This window comes from Thunnus thynnus, chromosome 8 (assembly GCF_963924715.1).
Source record: "Thunnus thynnus chromosome 8, fThuThy2.1, whole genome shotgun sequence".
Taxonomy (NCBI): domain Eukaryota; kingdom Metazoa; phylum Chordata; class Actinopteri; order Scombriformes; family Scombridae; genus Thunnus; species Thunnus thynnus.
This window is the reverse complement of record NC_089524.1, coordinates 24,962,605-24,982,712: the sequence shown is the minus strand read 5'-3', so window position 1 is coordinate 24,982,712 and position 20,108 is coordinate 24,962,605. Positions and strand designations below refer to the sequence as shown.

Sequence of the window (20,108 nt, the reverse complement as noted above, 5' to 3'; positions counted from 1 at the left end):
GATCCTGACTCTTCTTTGTGTGGGAGTGGTTTTGTTCTTTTCTTCCATCAGAGGCTCACAGTCTGCACGTCCAACAGATATTTTTCTCAGATCTCTGAAACAATAACACAACAAACACCCGTGTAGGTCAAAGCTCAGTGAAAACATGTAAGACTAATATTTTCCATTACCTTTTATAGCTTCTATTTCTTTTTTAGGTTTTTATCCATATTCAGTCAGCTTATTGAGAACATTTCTAAAGTCGGTAAAGTAAAGTCAATGTTTAAAGAATGTGAAATTTCTCTGTCAGTATTATCAGGTGGTAGCCAGGACTTAAGGTCATAAGTCCAAGTCACCCTGCCCCACCTTAAGGAACCAAAAAAAAGAAAGTAGGTAGGTAAAAGAAACAAATACACTTAAAGGCTAAAATATATACAATAACTAAATTAACTCAAATATAACAATATATTAAAATGAAAAGAATAAATAAAAACAGAATAGACTAGAGATATAACAATAATATATATTTTATATAATAGTTATATTACTTAATAGTTATATTATATTTTATATAACCATATAATCTGTTAGATTATATTTTCTTCACGTTCTTTAAAGATTACACAGTTCTCTCAAGGAAATGTCCCTGCAAATAAGTAAATTATATACACTTGTATTTAAGGTGTCACCATTTTATTTTTCATAATGAAGGTCTAAATGCTTTTTATTCCAAAACCCTTTCCTCACTGCCTGAAAAAAATCTGGTGGACCAATACCCAATCCTTTAATACAATAAAACAACTAAATAACTACTTAAAAAGTAGTCAATTTTAAGCTTTTTACTTGCTAGTCTGAGTTTTATTGTATGAGGATATTACATCTTTTTCCTCTTAGAAGCACTAAAAATCACGTTACAATAAATATCGATGAGAAAGATATGCATTTCTCATTTGCAGTCAGACAGTTTCACTTTATGATCTTAAGGTTTTGGTAAACCTATTTTTAAAAGTCATGATTTCCTGCAAACTACAATTCTCACAAAATTCAAAGGGACGATCGCAGCCAGCCGCGCATGCGCAAACAATCGAGCGGCTCACACGTGGGTATCGGAGGTCTATGCGTCCATCCTGCCTGTCAGTCTGCAGACCTTAAACTACCTTCAGTCCATTCAAGAGGAGAAGAAGTTTATCAGGACGTCAGAGGTGAGCGGCATCTCAACTTTTTCATCATATACAAAGAGTCTGAACTGCTGAAGCAAACTTTACTAGCTAGCTACCTGCTAACTCTGGCACCTTTTAGCCGCTTTAGCGTCCACGCAACAATTAGATGACACAAAACATGAAAACTGTCCCAACTGTGAGCACACAAAGATAAAAACCCCGAGCATTGTTTCGCTATCGTCTTATGTTACCTGGTGTCACTTTTTAAACAACCTATTAACAACCTGTATCCTCCATGTTGTTTTTATACTGTAGACAAGCAGCTTGACATAGTCACGTTATAAACAATGCTAGTTAAAATGTGTGTGCACGCGCCTGTGCGTGTGTGTGTGATGGAGTCTGCTTCATGTGGTTAAGGACTAACAGAAAGCTCCTGACCGTGCAGTGTGTGACCTGCAACATGCACACAATCAGTGTCCCAGTTGTCGGGAGGCTGTGTGTGTGTGTGTGTGTGTGTGTGTGTGTGTGTGTGTGTGTGTGTGTGTCAAAGGTTACTTTTGGGGACAAATTTCAGACTTAGGACCAGTTAATTGGGACGGCTTGTCCAATTGGGGACAAAAGCCAAGTCCCCAATTGGGAAAAGCTCATTTTTGGGTCAGTTGTTATGGTTAAGGTAAGTCTCAAGGAAATTAATGTAAGTCTATGTAATGTCCCCAAAAGTGACCATGATCTGATATGTGTGTGTGTGTTTAGTGTTTGAATGAGTTCATCTCAGACTTACATTTATCTTTAAATGAGCTGTAACATCAGCACTGTTTAGAATATGAACCTTCTGCAGCACAAGTTGTTTACTGACGGTCTGCTGTGAAGGTGTTTGATCAACATATGAACCGTTTGCTTTGAGAATGATGTTACATGACAGAAGCAGTGATAATATGTGGGTTTCTGTTTTGATATGAGAAATTTTACGTATTTTGAGTAAAAAATCTATCAACAGAAATCAGTTTGATTTACCATGAGACAACCGCACCATATGCACATGCTTCAAAACATTTCATTGATTTAATGTTATAGTCTGAACACCTTAGACCTTTAGAAAGGTCTGCTGTCATGAGAGGCCTGCTATCTATTATTGACCTGGACTGACCTGAAGGCAAAGTTCAGCCTCAGTGAGATGTGAGAGTATGTGAGTCCTTACTTACCATTGATCATAAGTATTGACCTTTGGCCTCTGATTTAGTGATCTGTTACATCAGAATATGCAATTAGTAATACAGAGTAAATCAATTTCATTGATAACTGATGCCCACCATTCATCATCTGTGACATTCTGTGATTGATTTTATTAATGGAGGTCCCTCAGTTTTTGACCTGAATCAATTTTTCTGTCTCTCCATCAGTCATGGCTGTGGTGAGGTTCTACAGTAATGAAGGCGTGAAGGGGCGGGGCTTACAGCGGGCAGCCAAGCTCTACCCCGAGCTGTCAATCACAACTGAGCTGTGCTACAATGTGGAGCTGACAGGTGAGCGTGTAACAGCGTCAATGAACGAAGATGCCAATGCTGTGGACAGCAAAGTAAATGTTCAAATGCCTGACATATACGTTATGAAGCCTTCAGAGTTTTCTTTATTTCATTCATTCCGTTCCCTCTGTTCTTTCTTCCTGCTCTCTGCTGCAGGCTGTGACAGTCTGAGTACTGAACAGAAGGAGGTTCTCCTCTGGTTGTTTCGTCCACCACTGCAGGCAGAGCAGCTGTCCGAGAAGCCAAACCTCACAGAGGGTAGCGGGGAGAAACTGGTGGAGATCGGACCCAGGTACGACTGCACCCTTGCAGTCTGATAAATGACCTGCAACACATCCTGCGGATCTGCTTCTGTCCCATAAAGGGCTTAATGCTCTTTATTATACTGAAGATATTTTAAAATTGATCAAACTGAGCGACAGTTATAATCAGATTCAGCATGTGTTGAAAATTTGAAATGGGTTGTTTGTCATTAACTAAACACTGGAACAAAATGTGCTTGATTTCTGAAATGTGGGAAATGAACCGGCAATATTGTAACGGTGGTAAAGGTGCAGTAGTTATATTTATAGAGGAGATGCACAGATCCTTATAGCTGCAAGATTAACAACAAAAGAGTCTGAATCTTCACTAGCAGCCCCTAGAAGCTACAGTGTCCATTACTGACCAAAAGAAGCAAGTTTCAGCATTATTTTAATGACTTTTGCACACAGAGAGCCTTATCATTAGTAGGAATAAAAATGTAAAGTTTGACATGATGTTGGTGCTTGGAGAAAGTTCATTAAGTGACCAAAGAGGGTTTGTCCTCTGCATATCAGATATTAATTAGCTGCAAATAGAGCCAAAAATGAGGATTTACAGATATACAAAATCCAGTCTGAAGAATAGTCAAACTGGCATTCAAGTAATGGTCCATCTATCCAGATATATCAATACTTCCCATGCTGTCATTATTAGCATGTCTGCATGCTGTGCAGGGCATTTACAGTTATCTATGGCTGCTTATTGCAGCTCCCACAATGATGTTCACTGTTCACTCTAGAAGATAATATGGCGACATTTTATGACGATGACTGTGGGCAGAAATAATCTGCATTCTTATGAATTCCATCAGTCAAAAAATAACTATGGTATCATTTTATATAATTAATAACTTCAAGTAATAGGTTTAATTTATGTTGTCTCTGTTCTACCCTTCAGGTTGAACTTCTCCACTGCTTGGTCCACTAATGCTGTGTCCATCTGCCAGAGCGCCGGCCTCACTAATGTCACCCGAGTCGAGCTGTCTCGCAGGTTTCTAATCAAGGTTTGCACATAGAGAAATAATTTTGCAGCGCACTGACTCTTTTTCACTTTATGTCCCGCTTCTGATACGATCTGTCCCTCTCTCCTCCAGCCCAAGAACGAAGGGAGCGGGAACAAGCTCAACGGAGATTCAAAGAAGCTGATTGAGTGTCTTTATGACAGTATGACTGAGTGCATCTACCAACATCCCATCTCCTCCTTCACTGTGGAGACCAAACCACAGCCGGTGTTTGAGGTGGACATCTTGGGGAAGGGTCGCGCGGCCTTGGAGACTGCAAATGATGATCTGGGTAAGACTCCCTTTACCCTTTTTAGATTAATAGAGATTCTCTTTGCACATCTCAGCCCCTGCCTCTCTCAGTCTTCACTCTGACTTTTGTCACTTGTACAATAAGAGACTCAGTCTTTCATGTACTGTAACCTTTCTCTCTTTTCTTTATACCTCTTTTCAGTCTTGCTGTTATCTGTGAGTACATTATGTCTGCTGGTGGAGGTAATAATGTCACATGACGCATGACATTATTACTTAGCTGGTTAAAGTCACAGGACGGCAATGATGCTGCTGATTATCTTGCACGTGCATGTGTGTGCTTGTGCCTTTTTTTTTCCTTAAAACACAGACAACTAGAAAAAAGCAGAATTTGCTGCTTAATTAAGAATTACTCAGTTAAACTTTTCACTTCCTACCACCCTAATGCACCAAAACTACAGTCCATTTCATTTGTATGCATGTGCGATGGCTATTCAGCAGCTGTGGTTATTCATGGACTGTCCCTCTCTTTATACAAACAGGTTTTAAACTGTTCACTGCAACAGAATGTGGTGTGCTGTGCGTGTTTATGTTCATGGTCTGCTTGTTCACTTCTGCCTAGCCTTATTAATATTCACAAGCTGCTCAAGTAGATGAAAATAATTTCAGCACATACTTTGCAGGCGCTCCCATACTCAACTGCTGAATTGGGCATATAATTAAAACGGGCCTATCTGAAGTTTCCTGATGCCATAGCTGCTCAGTTTCCTCCTCTAGAGATTGATTTATTTTTCACTATTTTTGCTTCCTCGGTTGAGTGAAACATGGTGGTTAATAGAAGGGAGACAAATTATTATAGGTGACATGACATCATATTAAAGCAGCACTTTAATCCTTTATTATTTATCCGTAGATAAACCAATAAGGTGTAAAGTAGTTTTTGAATATCTGTTCTGTTGAAGCATGCATGATCTTTGTGTGCGTTGTCTACGGTGCTGTTTAAAAGAACAGATTATACAAAAAATGTACATGTGTGATGCAGTATGTTTCCTTCCTACGTTGTGGTTGTTTTTTTGGTATTCAAGCGCTCATGTGTATGTTGTGATCGACGCAGGTCTGGCCTTTGACTCCTGGGATCTGGACTACTACACATCAATGTTCCAGAGGATTAAAAGGAACCCCACCAGTGTGGAGTGTTTTGACCTGGCCCAGTCCAACAGGTGGGTTTGTCTGCTGTGAGCAGATTAGCAGAACAGTTTTTATGTAGTTGTCATGCCTGGCTGTTTTTTTCTTTTAATTCTCCAATGCTTTCCTTTTTACTCCGGTGTCCCAGTGAGCACAGTCGTCACTGGTTCTTCCGGGGGCGAATGGTGATCGACGGGCAGGAGCAGGAGGAGACACTTTTCAGCCTCATAATGGACACCCAGCGGCAAAGCAACCAGAACAACGTCATCAAGTTCTGCGACAACAGCAGGTAGTGGAGTGGAAACGGCAACCACACAAGCTGTGTGTGTCTGAATGTTTCACACTGACTCAGTGTGATGTGTGTTTGTGTGTCCAGTGGTATCAAAGGAATGGAGCTGGAGTGTGTTTACCCAAAAAATGCATCCCAGGCCAGTCCATATGAGACGCGGTACTCACTACGACACGTCATATTCACCGCAGAGACACACAACTTTCCAACTGGTCAGAACACACAAAACAATTCTCATGTGCAACATAACTGTCCTTTTTCTTCATGTTTTGTTTTCCAAAAAATAATCTCCCATCACATCCAACCTGACCTCCAGGCGTAGCTCCGTTCAGTGGCGCCACCACAGGGACAGGAGGTCGCATCAGGGATGTGCAGAGTGCTGGACAGGGAGGCCACGTCATTGCCGGCACTGCAGGATACTGCTTCGGCAACCTGCACATACCAGGTCTGTAAAACAGTATGTTTTCTTCAATTTCAAACGCCCTTCATGGAAATAGTTTTTGGCATCAACATGTCTTTTCTCCAGGTTACGATCTCCCCTGGGAGTCTGAAGGAGAAGGCTGGGAGTATCCTTCCAGCTTCGCTCCTCCACTGCAGGTGGCCATCGAGGCCAGTGATGGTGCCTCAGACTACGGCAACAAGTTTGGAGAACCTGTTCTGTCAGGTAGGGAAGCCTACAGTAGATATAGTGAAGTGTACCTAGAAACTGTAAGAAAGGGATGCAACTAAAATATTGTCTACATTATTAATTAATCAATTGATTTATTATTTGATTAATGGATAGATCATAATTTACGATAATTTAGGATAAGAATAATGTCACATTTTTTTCTGAAATAACCAGAGCTGATGTGTGATGTTAAGATGTTTCCATAGTCTGATTAGTTGCCAAAAGACAAAGAAAGTCAGAGAACATAAAACAGAAAGCATTTGTGAAACTAAACAGGAAATGTTTGGTTTTCTACTTGTTAATAACTAAAACAACAATCAGTAACGATCATTTGTTATAATAGATTTCCTATCAGTCAATAGGTTCATTGATTGATAATTGTTTCAGCACTGCCCTAATATTTGTACTAATTCCCTCCTCTAGGTTTTGCTCGTTCCTTCGGCATGCGGCTGGCTAACGGTGAGCGGCGAGAGTGGATTAAGCCGATCATGTTCAGCGGCGGTCTCGGGTCTATTGAAGATACACATATAAAGAAAGACCAGCCAGAGACCGGTAATGTTTTAACTTACTGTTTGAAATGAGTTTAATCAACACGGAAGATATATTTACACATATCGATCGATGACTCACAACGTCCCTCTGCTCCTCTGCTGCACTTGTCAATCAGGAATGGAAGTGGTGAAGATCGGAGGGCCGGTGTACAGAATTGGCGTGGGAGGAGGAGCAGCCTCCTCTGTACAAGTACGGCCGTTAAATCACACTGAGAATAGCAGTGACCCCAATATGTGCAGAAATGTCAGAGTGTTTGAAAACATTTTGGCTTGCAGGTCCAGGGGGACAACTCCAGCGACAGGGATCTGGGTGCAGTGCAGAGAGGAGATGCTGAGATGGAGCAGAAGATGAATCGCGCTCTGAGGGCGTGCCTGGAAAGAAGTGGCGGGAACCCAATCTGCAGTATACATGATCAGGGAGCTGGAGGAAACGGTATGAAACATAAGATTTATTTCAGGAATTACTACATGTAAAGCTTAGATGATGAGACAAAGTTAAAGCATTGAATCATGTTTTCTTCTGCAGGTAATGTTCTTAAGGAGCTCAGTGAGCCAGCAGGTGCCGTAATCTACTGCAGCAGATTCAAGGTGATCAGCACATGAGTACAGCTACACTTACAAAGACACAAGTAACGTTTTCTGCCTGAAAACCATTTCATCCGGTTTCATGTGTATAAGAATAACACCCCTTTGATTCTGCTATTTCTCATTTTATTTCACTCTTTCCTGCGTCTTTGTTGTAGAAAGGTGACCCCACGTTGAGCGTGCTGGAGCTGTGGGGGGCAGAGTACCAGGAGAGTAACGCCCTGCTGCTCCGCCCATCAGACAGGTCTTTCCTGGAGAGAGTGTGTCAAAGGGAGAAGTGTCCCGTTGACTTTGTGGGAAACATCACAGGAGACGGCAAGGTGCGTTTTCAGCTGGGATCAAGTCAATAAATGCACATCCACTGTCCTAATCAATCTGCTGTAATGAAGTCATGGGTCATAAGGCTGTACAACAAATAGATTCCAGATTAGTGTCATTGGGTTTACTTTAATCTCATCTCTCCCACAGATTGTGCTGGTGGATGATGAGGGAGACAGCGGTGATCAGGCCAGCAGGGGGCGCTGTCCTGTACACCTGCAGCTAGAGTGGGTTCTGGGGAAGATGCCGCAGAAGGAGTTTAAGATGGAGCGGCTGACCCCGACCCATCAGCCACTGGCTCTTCCTGCTGCGCTGACAGTCAAAGAGGCCCTGGACAGAGTTTTACGTTTGCCTGCTGTGGCGTCTAAACGCTACCTGACCAACAAGGTCCGTGTTTTATCTTTGCATGTACATCTTTGTTGTACACCATCTCTGTGTTTAGAAGCAATTGTGCAGACACTTTGTGACTCTCCGTGCCTTCGCTCCCTCACTCCCATCAGGTGGACCGGTCTGTGACTGGGTTGGTAGCCCAGCAACAGTGTGTCGGCCCTCTTCACACCCCATTGGCAGACGTGGCTGTTGTTGCTCTGTCACCGTTCAGCCTAGAGGGAGCAGCGACGGCCATCGGAGAGCAGCCAATTAAAGGCCTGGTCTGTCCTGCAGCGGGGGCTCGCATGGCTGTGGGAGAAGCTCTGACCAATCTGGTATTTGCCAGAGTCACAGCTCTGAAGGTGAGCGGATGATGAAGGAGGATGAAGGGGGGGGGGGGAGTAACTCCCACAAAATAATTGATGGCACAAAATCAAAATGGATGATGATGGTCCTTTTCTATTGATACTGCACTTGTTTGTCCAAATAATCTTAGAAATGGTAAACATTTCAGATGATTTGTTTTACCCTTTAAAATAAATGTCCAGGCTATTGCTAACAGTCCTGGCTGTGTGTTTCAGGATGTGAAGTGTAGTGGTAACTGGATGTGGGCTGCCAAGCTGCCGGGTGAGGGAGCATGTCTGTGGGAGGCCTGCAAAGCCATGTGTAAGGTCATGGGTCAGCTGGGAGTGGCCATCGATGGGGGCAAGGACTCTCTAAGTATGGCCGCTAGAGTGGGGAAAGAGACGGTCAAAGCTCCAGGTACTCTCACTGTGTGTGTGTGTGTGCGTGCGTGCGTACGTGCGTGCGTGTGTGCACTTTAGCTTTAACTCTGCTTCTGTTTTAGGGGCTCTGGTTATCTCTGCATATGTTGTTTGTCCTGACATCACTGCCACCGTGACGCCTGACCTCGAAGATCCAGATGGCAAAGGTATTACACACACACACACGCACGCACACACACACACACACACACACATAATCAATAAAGAACATGTGTCTGATTGTCTGTGATTCATAGTTTTGAATAATTAATAGTGGCAGAAATACACCACCAGAGAATTTGAAATATCGTCATGGTCCACTGCGTTTTTTTAAATCCACCTCTCACACAGACTACACACACTTTCTTTCTCTAACACACACACATACAGCAACAGACGGACTGCTTCTGACCCTTTGTCCTCTGTCTGCAGGCGTGTTGTTGTGGGTTCCTCTGAGTCCAGGCCATCATCGTCTCGGAGGCTCAGCCCTGGCTCAGTGCTACAGTCAGCTGGGAGATTGCTCTCCTGACCTGGACCAGCCTCAACTATTGACTGCCTGCTTCAACGCCACACAGACACTCATACACGGTCAGATTACACTTGAAGGCAAAGTACTTCCTGCCACAGAAGGAAAAAAAAGTTTAGGATTGTTTACTGTCAGTCTGCATGCAAACTTTTCTTTTTAACTTTATATCGATCATCCATTCGTTTGTAATCCTCTCATTGTAAACACAGCTTCTTACTGTGATGACACAGCCACCTAGTGGTTTTGTTGTGAATATATTTTTTGCGTTTGCTGACTAACAAAAATAACTTCAAATAGTACCTTCTTTTTTTTTTTTAAAGAATTGTTATACTTAAAGTTGGTGAATCAGTTCAAATTGGATATTAGAATTTAAAGTAGATTATAAAGAAATTGTGCTTGATGTGTGTGGAAAGAGAGGAGAGTAGCATTAGGATATTTTTTTCTGTTTTCTCAGATCATCTGCTGAGTGCAGGACATGACATCAGCGATGGAGGTCTCATTTCCTGCCTGCTAGAGATGGCGTTTGCTGGAAACCGTGGGATTGATGTGGAGTTGTCATCTCAAGGAGCTGGAGGTTAGTGAGCTGACGCATCACTTGGTTTGATTTACTTGTAATTGACACGTAAAAGCCATAAACTGTGTAGCTTAGGAGTACAAACTTACGCAGTGTTTTTGCTGCCTCTGTCATCTACGCAGTCATGGAGCTGTTGTTCAGCGAGGAGCTGGGTTTGGTTCTGGAGTTATCCGAGTCTGATGTAGAAACAGTGTGTCAGAGATACAGCGATGCAGGCGTGCTGTGCCATCGTATCGGCAGAACGTGCGGCTTCGGACCAGAGGCTACAGTGAGACATCAATTTCAACGTGAACTGTATCTTAAGAGTTTTAATTTCATCTGTGATATCATTGTTTTCCATTTCGCTCGCTTGTCTTTAAGGTCAGTGTTCAAGTGGACGGACAGGAAGTACTAAGAGATCCGCTGCCTAAACTCAGAGCATTATGGGAGGATACCAGTTTCCAGCTGGAGCGCCTGCAGGCCAATGAGCTCTGTGTTAAACAGGAGGAGGAAGGGTTAGCCAGGAGGACACAGCCCTACTTCAAACTGACCTTTGACCCCTCTGACATGCCCAGCATCAGGCAGCTCAGTAAGACTAAACGTACTCTAAGACTTAAGTGGATTCTAGAGCTGCAAGTTAGTCCGTCATGTTTTGATTAATTACTTTAAATGTTAAGTTTACAATTCAGTATACAAATACTTGAAACATTAATTTGATGAATGTATTAAATGTTTATCAGTTATCAAAATTGCCCTTGAATTATTTTCAGTTGGTTGCAAATCTGTGATTTGTGTTTTTCTTCCAGCTGCAGGGCAGCCTCGTGTAGCTGTGGTCAGAGAGGAGGGCAGTAACGGAGACCGAGAGATGTCTGTGTCTCTGTTTATGGCGGGCTTTGAGGTATATAATCAGAGCTTTATTAACTGGATATATGTTGACCTAAGCTATGTTGTTGATGTGCATGATTCCAGTCTATATCTGTTTGTAGGTGTGGGATGTCACCATGCAGGACCTGTGCTCTGGTTCTTTAACCCTGGAGCCTTTCAAAGCAGTTGTGTTTGTCGGAGGATTCAGCTACGCAGACGTGCTGGGATCAGCTAAAGGCATATAAACACACACACACACACATACAAACTCAAAGTCCACTTGGAGATACATATTCTTCTTGTGTAACACCATTTGTCTTTCATAAAAGGTTGGGCTGCTACTGTTGCTTATAACCCCAAGGCCAAGGCTGAATTTGATCGCTTCCGGCAGCGGGACAACACACTGAGTCTGGGTGTGTGCAATGGCTGCCAGCTGCTCGCCCTGCTGGGCTGGGTGGGAGAGGGCCAGGACGGAGGAGGTAAGAGGAGAAGCAGAGAAGACGAAAGAGAAAAGTGCTTATAATACTTCTACTGCTACTACTACTATTAATAATAAGAATAAAAGGGAAAATAAATATGTAAATGATCACAGACAGGACCTTTTGCAGTGATTAGTGATTTTAAAATCCGTCATAATTTTGCTGTTATTTTTTCCCTATTTTTCTCCCAGCATCTGAAGTGGTGCTGACCCACAATAAGTCTGGCAGGTTTGAGTCACGATTTGTCAGCGTTGGGATCCAAGCGTCCCCATCCGTCTGGCTCCAAGGCATGGAGGGCTCAGCTCTTGGAGTCTGGGTTGCACATGGCGAAGGTACAGTCAAAATCAAGGCAAAACTGTTGGTTGTAGAGTCGATCATGTTATAGTGTAACAAATGTTAGACTAACTGGTGTCTGTAGTTGTTTGGCACCAGTACTGCTGATAACCATCAGATTTGAACAATAACTTGAGTGGCTGTAAATTAATGCTTTGAATAATAATTGAGCACAAAAAAGTTACTCTATGTGAAACTTGCACAACCACGACTCATCCTGCTGATTCTTATGTCACAGATCAGTATGTTCTGTAATCAACAGCTGTGTTTCATATTGATTTTTCCCCTAACCGCTTTCCTTCAGGTCTGATGCAGTTCCGTAGCTCGCAGGCCCAGGACCAGATTATTTCTGGTGGGCTCACCCCCCTCCGTTACCTTGACGATCAGGGTCATCCCACTGAAGAGTACCCTCTCAACCCTAATGGTTCCCCGCAGGGCATAGCGGGGCTCTGCTCCAAGGATGGCAGACACCTGGCCATGATGCCCCACCCAGAGCGCTGCACCCTGGGCTGGCAGTGGCCCTGGGCCCCGAGGGACTTCAGACCTTCTCTCACTCCTTCACCCTGGCTCCACATGTTCAAGAATGCAGCTGCCTGGTGCAGCAACACAAACTGATAATACTGTTTACATGTTTCTGGTGCTGTCAAACAAGTATCGCTGTATTTGTTGTTGTGTGTTAGTCAGAACGTTACATAATCCTCTAATACACCTTTTTACTTACTGTGGTACTTGTACTTGGTCAGTTTGCATTGTTACTGATGCCTGCGATACTTTATATCTTTGAGACTTTGTGAATTAACTTTATATACATTCCATTGGTTTCAATCTGGCAATCACCGTTTATTTTACAGAACTATTGTGCACCAATCAGATGTGCTGACATCAGTGTTGCCTTAAAAATAGCAAATCCTGATTTGTTCTCTATGTATCACTTGTTGAATGATTTGTTTGAGTCCTGCTGAAACTTTGGAAACTGAACTTGCTAATAAATGAAATAATACAAGATTTAAGAGACATGTGTAGTGTGTTTCAGGATGAAGAAAAGCCACATATTAAAGCTAATAAATATTTATTTTACACATAAAAACATTAATTCATACAATATCAAGTATTTACATAGATGGTAATATTACAGTACTGACATGACTCAGTTGCAGAGTTGCTGCCCAGAGTAGAAGTGACACTAAAGAAATTTCATAAAAATTGTGATGGAAGGGATGACAAGATTTTTAAATTGGTATAGTTTCCTCCATATCAATGTGCACTGAAGATATTGCCTATTTAATATGGATTAAAAAGCTACCAGCTTAACGCTTCAGAACTCAACCAAAGGAATGAGCATCTATAACCACAGTTGTACCAGTAGACTGCACAACATCGTATTTTAGATATCCCTCTTACATGGGCTCTGTAAACACTCGACACACAGGCCTGGAGTCCACAGTCTGAGAGGCTCAGACACTAACATATCCACTGTTACATGCTGTGCTGTTGTCAATATTCTTGCATCCACTAATCCAACTAGCTAAAGCCAGAAGGAAGAAATCCAATAAAAGTCGATGTCAAACAGCTCGTACTGACACTTTCCAGCAGTAGCTATCTACAGTGAATCCCCCATTACTCCTTGTGAGGTTGCAGCATTTGCAGAGTGTCCTCTCTCTGGCGCCATTTGCTGGTTGATATTGATAACACAGATAAGGAGCAGAATGACCACCACCAAGTCATCCAAGACCCCCAGCAGTCCGCAGAGGGAGGGATCTGTTTCTATGGGACTTGATGATGAGGAGACGGGGTCCAGAGAAGGGGAAGAGATGGACACCACAGTCCCCACGCAGCACAGCGCCACCCTGAAGAAAAACAGCCACACAAGCCCTCCCATGGTGCCCAGGCCACGTGCCAGTAACTGCAGGAGAAGGGGCGCATCACACAGGTAGTCTGTTATCTGGAGGGGTCAGTATATAGAGGAGAGGACAGGTCAGAGAGTGAAAACATGCCAAACTCTTTTATACACAACTTAAAGATATGGAAATAGTGTTTTATATTTGTGTCAGTCTCTAAAACTCAACTATAAAACTATTTAAAGGATTTGAGGTAATTCAAGGACACATTTTTGTATTTCAAAGGCTAAGAAATGCTCATCTGAGGCATCTAAGGTAGAGCAACTATGTGTGCCAGCTGGGTGTGTTAACCAGACACCTCTGTTGGCAGTTGTATGGAACAATAAATCCTTGAGGTTATATAAGAGGTATTCTTGTTACTAAAGCTATTATGAGAAGGAATAGTGGAGGAATTCTCATCTTTCCTATGATCTAATCTGGTGTTATATTCAGGGCTGTAAAAGAAATTGTATCCCCCGATACCTTTACACAACAAGACACAGGTAAAAGGTGGCGAACAAGGAAAATTAACTGTTGAAAGCCCTGAAGAAAAGTTTCTCGTTAGAAAATACTTTCATTTAAGACTGAGAAATGTTTGTTTGAAGGATGTGTTTGTTGTTTTGGTGCACTGGTGTTTTGTCTGAAAGTAAGAGCACTGACCCGTCGAGGGGCTCCAGAATAACGTTTGTTGTAGTCTGTGATTTCCCCAAGAACCTCCTTTGACTGTCGGTCTGTTCGACTCTCATTAAACAGATGGCACAGAACACTGACCTGAAAAGACCCAAGCATTTTATTCCATGTACACACAGGTTTGTGTCTGTCTCGCTCTGTTTACATTCAGTTTATTAAAAAAAAAAAAAAATCATCATTCATACCTTCTGTCTACAGAGAGGGCAGCTGATAGCGTCCAACCATGACCCGTGTCTCCAGTAGGTGATCAAACAGGGAGCTGCAGAACCAAACACATGAATTAACACCTTTTCTACAAGCATTATATAATACTTGTGTTGCCATAAAATATTTACATTATAGAAAAATTGCAATAACACTCAGCATGCAATAAAGATACAGTATTACATCATTGTTAATGACAGAGACAGAGGTTATTGGCTGGTCAAGGGTTGAAGAGGCTCTGAGTTGGAAAGGCAAGGGTAAGACACAGGTAAGTAGAGCAGGTGCAGTGGGAACTGTGTTAGGTGACTTAAGTTAACCTAAAGGTGAAGGAAGGTGTATACTGGAATAGACATAGTTTTGTAATCTGTGACAGATAATACCAAGGTTAAACAGATGTGCATCTGTGCCATTAACATGTAACCTGTATGTTAGAGACATGGCTGTCCAAATACTGCAAAAAAAAAAAAAGTTTTTTTCTCAAAAGACCCTCTCTCTGGTTTCAGTTCATTCAGAATCAAAATTTTGACAGACTCGGATTGCTGAACTGGCTTCCACTCCCCACTAGAACTGACATTAAGGTTTTCTTGCTTGTCTATAAGCACTGAATACCATCATTCCACAATATATTTTAGATCTATTTAAAAGCCATGAGCCACCCAGGCTTCTCAGGTCTTTCTTGCTGTATATTGTCAATTATAAATCTGGTGAAGCTAACTTAAGTTGTTGAGTTGCTGGTTACTTTAACATCTTCGAGGTATGCTTTTACAAACTTGTCTTTTTTCTATTTCATTCAGGTAAAAATGATTTCATCTTAGCTTAGTTTGTGTGAGTTTTATATAGTTTAACAGCAACATCGACTATCCAAAAAAGTTTTACCCTTTTGAAACTTTGGAAATACAATTATTATTAATGACTATACAACAGGAGCAGATGTATTTCTGTGAGTTTGAAAGTAAAGTGAACAGCTAATTGATTGTATTGGGTTTTAAAGACTAGCTACACTGCATCTTATTTAACCGCCCACCTTTGAGAAGAATCATTTTTGTAAGCTGTGGGGTGAGAGGCAGAGTTGGGAAACCATGGCAACAATTAATTCTTTGAAAGCCGAACAGACAGGCCTGAAGGCCTGAGACATGCAGCTCCATCACACTGATGATACGCTGATCCGCCAATGAATGAAATCAACAGATATAAAGGCATGCTGTAACAGGTGAGCAAGTGTGAGAATGAATAAAATTGAATGAATCCAAGCTCACAGGTGATGGAATGAACAGGTGTATGAATGAAACAACAAATCTAGCCTGTCTGATCCAGGCATGTGGTTAGTTTGTGTGTGTGTGTGTGTGTGTGTGTGTGTATGTATGTTCAATCTCGTACCACAGAACAAATGGCCACAGTTCGTCTGGACTGGGAAGCTGGCCGTCTGCAGACACACAGGACAGTGCCAGTCCTGTTGGCTTGTGGATGGACATAACTGTGCAGATAAGAGATGAAAAACAGGAAGGAGGAAACAGAAAAAAGTAGGAGGAAGAAGGAAGAAAAAAATATGAAGCAGAGAAAGAGCTGACATGTAAAAAAGTGTATGACCAAATTACTGTATATATTACAGAAACTTTCTTGATGATCCCTCCTATCAGACAATACGTTGATAGACTTTTGAATAAACTAAAATCATTGATGTAAACAGTGAGATTATTATCATTTATTTGAAAGCAAATCTCTCCACCAGACTGTGACCCCCATAAAAGCACTAATAAAACCACATGAGTTCCTGTGTGATGATTAATATTATTCCAGTAACAATATTGTTTACAACATGGTTGTTTGCCCTGTCATCACTGTTTGTTGAGATTCTCAGCTGTTAGTTAGGAATAACAGGATTTTTTAAACGGGTTTTATAATCCCAAGGTGTTGCAGAATTTTCCAAATCTATGCAATCCAAAGAAATCATCATCCAAATGGGAGTAAGGTGGTTTTCACACTGACAAACAGAAGTGTGAGCGCACTCATATCAAGTAATAATAACAATTCAAGACTGTAGAATCTGCAAAACAAGTAGAATCTGTATGTGTGAGTGAAGCTCTCACCTTGTGGCAGCTCATGTATGTTGAGGCTGACTGCTCCGGTGGACAAACCAAAGATCTGGATGACCCCGGGTGACCCTGCCCCGCTAGACCTTCAGGAGGGAGATGGTCCAGTCTGCAACGTGACACGAATTAGTGACAATAATAAACACACCTTCAACACTGCGTATCTGTCAGTGAGGAGATACTGACACAAAACTAACGATTTGTGAGATAAGGTTGATTGTACTCAGCTCTCTTCTGTTTGTGGATTACATGAACAGATGCTCTGACTACAGCTGTTGGACAGTTTGCATCCATACAGGACTGCTGTTTACCTAAATCATTTTAAAGCTTACCCTCCATTCATTTGTAAGATTTAATTTTTAGAAGGAACATTAAAACTATGAATGTAAGAAATATTATATATATAGTCAAATAAAATCAGGCTGGAATTCTATTTCATTCATTCACAATTTGGCTTTCCATCAGCGTGTGAAAATAATACTTTCAGTTATTGAAACAGATAAACACTATTCACTATTCAATCATTAATACTTGAGAAAATAATAATGTCACACATATTCACATAATCAAAATCGTTTTAATTTTTATGGTTTTCTCTTGTATAAAACTGTTGCTAAACTTAATATTTTGTGATCAAAAAACAATTGGACATGTATACACTCTGTCATCTAGTGGATTACACAACACTCTTAGGCAAACATTTAGTTTCTCACAGCTTTCTTAGGTGGAGTGACCCTGAGTGTCATGAGATCAAAACACACTAATTTTACTTTATCCCCAAGAAATCTCCTGTCTTAAATTCCCTCTAAAGCCCAAACCTGAATTATCTTAAGTATAAGTATAGTGTACAACCCCGCTTCTGACAAAAAGCCATCAATACATTGAAAAATGAGACTCACCTGGACTGAGAGCTGTGGCAGGGGTGCATAGTTAAGCTAGAAGTGGCAGCTGACAGGTAGATACTGTCTCCTAGAAGGAAGTGAAGCGCTGCCAAACAGCATCACTGTACAAAATAAATTGGTGCTGCCTGTTAATGATCAACTACACCCTCCAATATCAGCTGGTCTCTGAGTGTTGCTGCTTTAAGAGAGCAGTAGTGCAGTCAGATCAATAATGCAGTGTTTTGTATACAGCTGTACTACTCCAAAAGAACATGTAAAACTTTCAGTAAACAATAAAATATTTCAGTAAACATGATCAACTTAGTATGTAAATGTATTTAAATTACTACATCAGAAAAGCCGACATACCCACCCCTATTCTGGATTGAGGCAAACAATTTTGGTCACATGACATGTCCACCAGATCAAAGCCAGGAAAGGTCCCTCCCACACTGTGTTTAAATAGGTTATAACTAACCCTGCCAATCATTTACCCAAAGTTTACTCTGCCAACAGCCCTGCTTCACATAATTCTACTCTTACCATAAACTATTGGTTGTGAAATGCATGGACATCACTGACATTAACACTGTACTACACTGAGGGCTGTTGAACTGTAGATAATCAACCTGACAACAAAAAGCTGGCCTCTCCTAGATCAGAGTATCAAAATGATATCAAGGTCCATTTCTTAAATCGACAATTTATCATCTATTATTTTCATTCTCTACCGTTGTTTTATGGTTAATAGAAAGTAAAAGTATTGGCCAAATGACTCTAACTGCATCAACTGAGTACTAAATACAAATAACTTTGCTTTATTTTAGCAAATGTAAATATCAGTGATTTAAAAATCCCTCTCTTATCTGACAGTTGGCAGAGATGTGATGATCCTCACATAGCTCACTGTGGCAGCCATTGCAGAAATATCCTGGCAAATATTTACACAGGCCCTCTGCCTCACCTGAGATGGAAGCTGAAGAGAGGGGGTCCGTTTAGTTCAGGTCTTCTAAAAATAGAAGCCATCAGTCAGTGAGGGTCAGGGTCTCCAAAGAGGCGGGGATCTCGAGATAAAACAGTTGACAGTTAAATACGGTGCAACTGCAGGCCTGATGGGTGAAGTCCAGTCTCAGGTCATACACACACCGATTTTAGTGTGTGACATATCAACTGGGGTCAGTGATCACTTAGTTATTTGGAGTAATGTAAGAATGCTTTGCAAATTCAAATTAACATGCTTATCTGCATGTTACCTTACATTTGTTTGAGCTCTCAGCTTGTATAAGATTTGTTTGGAATTTTCCATATTGTGTCTCAAAAGAGCAGAGTGACACATGTGACACTGCTTATCTCAGAGTGACTAACAAGAGTCACTATGTGGAGCACACTGTGGCCTCTGAATTCCAATTACACACACGCTCACGTGAGATATATAAATGGATAACGTGAGGAGGTTCATGAGAAATGATTCACTATCAGAGAATGGTTGGCATGCTGCCAGGCTTTTAGTGGCTGTCTGAGAACAGGGCTGATTACAGAAATTAATATCTGTTATTGTAGCTTAAAAAATAGGGCTAAAAAGGATTAACATTCCAATTCATTGTAAGTTTCCAACTCCAAGCAATACCTGAAAAAACTGGCTATGCAAGATAATCTCTGTTGACTATAGGGTGAGGCAGGCTCTGACAGTAAGTCACGTAGTCAAACATGAAACACACTGCAATTAAGATTTATTGTTGGTCTAAGCAACTGCTTGCACTTTTGCTGCTGGCAGACAGGATTATGCCAGACAAAATTGTAACAATAATAAATGATAAATAATAAAATACTGTGATGTGTTATAGTGAAAAAACATTTGCTTTCTAAAGGAGTGAAGTACTATGAGAACAACAAATACACTTGAAATAATTAATTTGATGTTTGCAATAAATGTATTTTTTTGTGGCATTTATCATAGTTGCAACATAGTTTTTGCAGAACTCATTTGTATTTTTGGTTGGAACATTTTTTTTAAATAAAATATTAAATTTGATTGAAATCATTTAACTTTCTTTGCAATAACTTCATTATTGACTCCATTCATACCTTTCTTTCCCTGAGGTTATCACAGTTCTATCCACAGCTGTGCAGGTATTTGATCTTAATATTGTACACTAGGCCTATTAATTATAACTTTGTACACTGCAGTGATACAGAACTGTACTGAGCAAGTAAAAGGAAAAAAAAATACCCTATCTCATAATTATGACTTCTGTATCACATAAATTACTTGCCATCTCATAAATTACGAGAAAGTTGTAATAAATACTAAAATAAAATCCCATAAATATGAGACAAGGATCTCAGAATAACAGAAAACGCACGCTGATCTCATAAAAGATACATTTCTCATAATTATGAGCTTGAGATTTCTTCTCGCAAGTCGTTTTCTTTGATTATAACGAGATGATAAGTAGATTAACTTGTTTAACACATCTGATGTCTTTCTTTCACTATATTTGGCCATCCGCTTGTATAATATTACCACAACACGTATCCATAATAATGACGGAAGCCCCCAATAAATTACACCAATCGGAAATGTTTTGATTTTGTCCAGATAATAGGGGCGTAATTAAATTGTTAACCACGTTCTCTGATTGGCTACAGCGAGGTTGACCAGC

General features: G+C 41.0%; 2 protein-coding genes across 3 annotated transcripts; one reads left to right on the top strand and one right to left on the bottom strand.

The window, feature by feature from the left end:
• Positions 1-1,036: 1,036 nt before the first annotated feature.
• On the top strand, positions 1,037-12,713 carry pfas (phosphoribosylformylglycinamidine synthase). The gene is made up of 28 exons (XM_067597425.1): positions 1,037-1,181; positions 2,540-2,662; positions 2,819-2,954; positions 3,863-3,968; positions 4,059-4,257; positions 5,332-5,437; positions 5,551-5,691; positions 5,779-5,903; positions 6,008-6,136; positions 6,218-6,355; positions 6,785-6,913; positions 7,029-7,102; positions 7,189-7,345; positions 7,439-7,500; positions 7,656-7,817; positions 7,966-8,202; positions 8,316-8,546; positions 8,766-8,946; positions 9,032-9,115; positions 9,381-9,536; positions 9,929-10,048; positions 10,171-10,316; positions 10,409-10,616; positions 10,834-10,925; positions 11,014-11,128; positions 11,221-11,370; positions 11,562-11,702; positions 12,008-12,713. Exons 1-28 carry the CDS (start codon positions 1,052-1,054, stop codon positions 12,316-12,318), a joined length of 4,089 nt encoding a protein of 1,362 aa, XP_067453526.1. The 5' UTR covers positions 1,037-1,051; the 3' UTR covers positions 12,319-12,713.
• Positions 12,714-12,796: 83 nt separating this feature from the next.
• Positions 12,797-18,523, bottom strand: si:dkey-183n20.15 (RING-HC_RNF170 domain-containing protein). 2 transcript variants are annotated; one of them, XM_067597424.1, is made up of 6 exons: positions 17,464-18,523; positions 16,562-16,673; positions 15,852-15,948; positions 14,456-14,529; positions 14,241-14,351; positions 12,797-13,606 (listed from the first exon to the last, which is right to left on the bottom strand). In XM_067597424.1, the coding sequence occupies exons 1-6, from the start codon at positions 17,490-17,492 to the stop codon at positions 13,304-13,306; spliced, it is 726 nt and encodes a 241-aa protein (XP_067453525.1). In that variant the 5' UTR covers positions 17,493-18,523; the 3' UTR covers positions 12,797-13,303. The 2 variants fall into 2 exon arrangements, with proteins under 2 accessions (XP_067453525.1, XP_067453523.1); XM_067597422.1 differs by having other exon boundaries at positions 12,797-13,645; positions 17,464-18,514.
• Between the last annotated feature and the right edge of the window lie 1,585 nt (positions 18,524-20,108).

Coding starts and splice junctions, on each gene's coding strand:
- si:dkey-183n20.15 (XM_067597422.1), bottom strand. CDS start 17,492: ATGCACCCCTGCCACAGCTCTCAGTCCAG. Junction 16,674..17,463: donor TGCCACAGCTCTCAGTCCAG/GTGAGTCTCATT, acceptor GTCACGTTGCAG/ACTGGACCATCTCCCTCCTG. Junction 14,352..14,455: donor GCCCTCTCTGTAGACAGAAG/GTATGAATGATG, acceptor GGGTCTTTTCAG/GTCAGTGTTCTGTGCCATCT.
- pfas (XM_067597425.1), top strand. CDS start 1,052: ATGCGCAAACAATCGAGCGGCTCACACGTGGGTATCGGAGGTCTATGC. Junction 2,663..2,818: donor CTACAATGTGGAGCTGACAG/GTGAGCGTGTAA, acceptor TCTCTGCTGCAG/GCTGTGACAGTCTGAGTACT. Junction 8,947..9,031: donor AGAGACGGTCAAAGCTCCAG/GTACTCTCACTG, acceptor CTTCTGTTTTAG/GGGCTCTGGTTATCTCTGCA.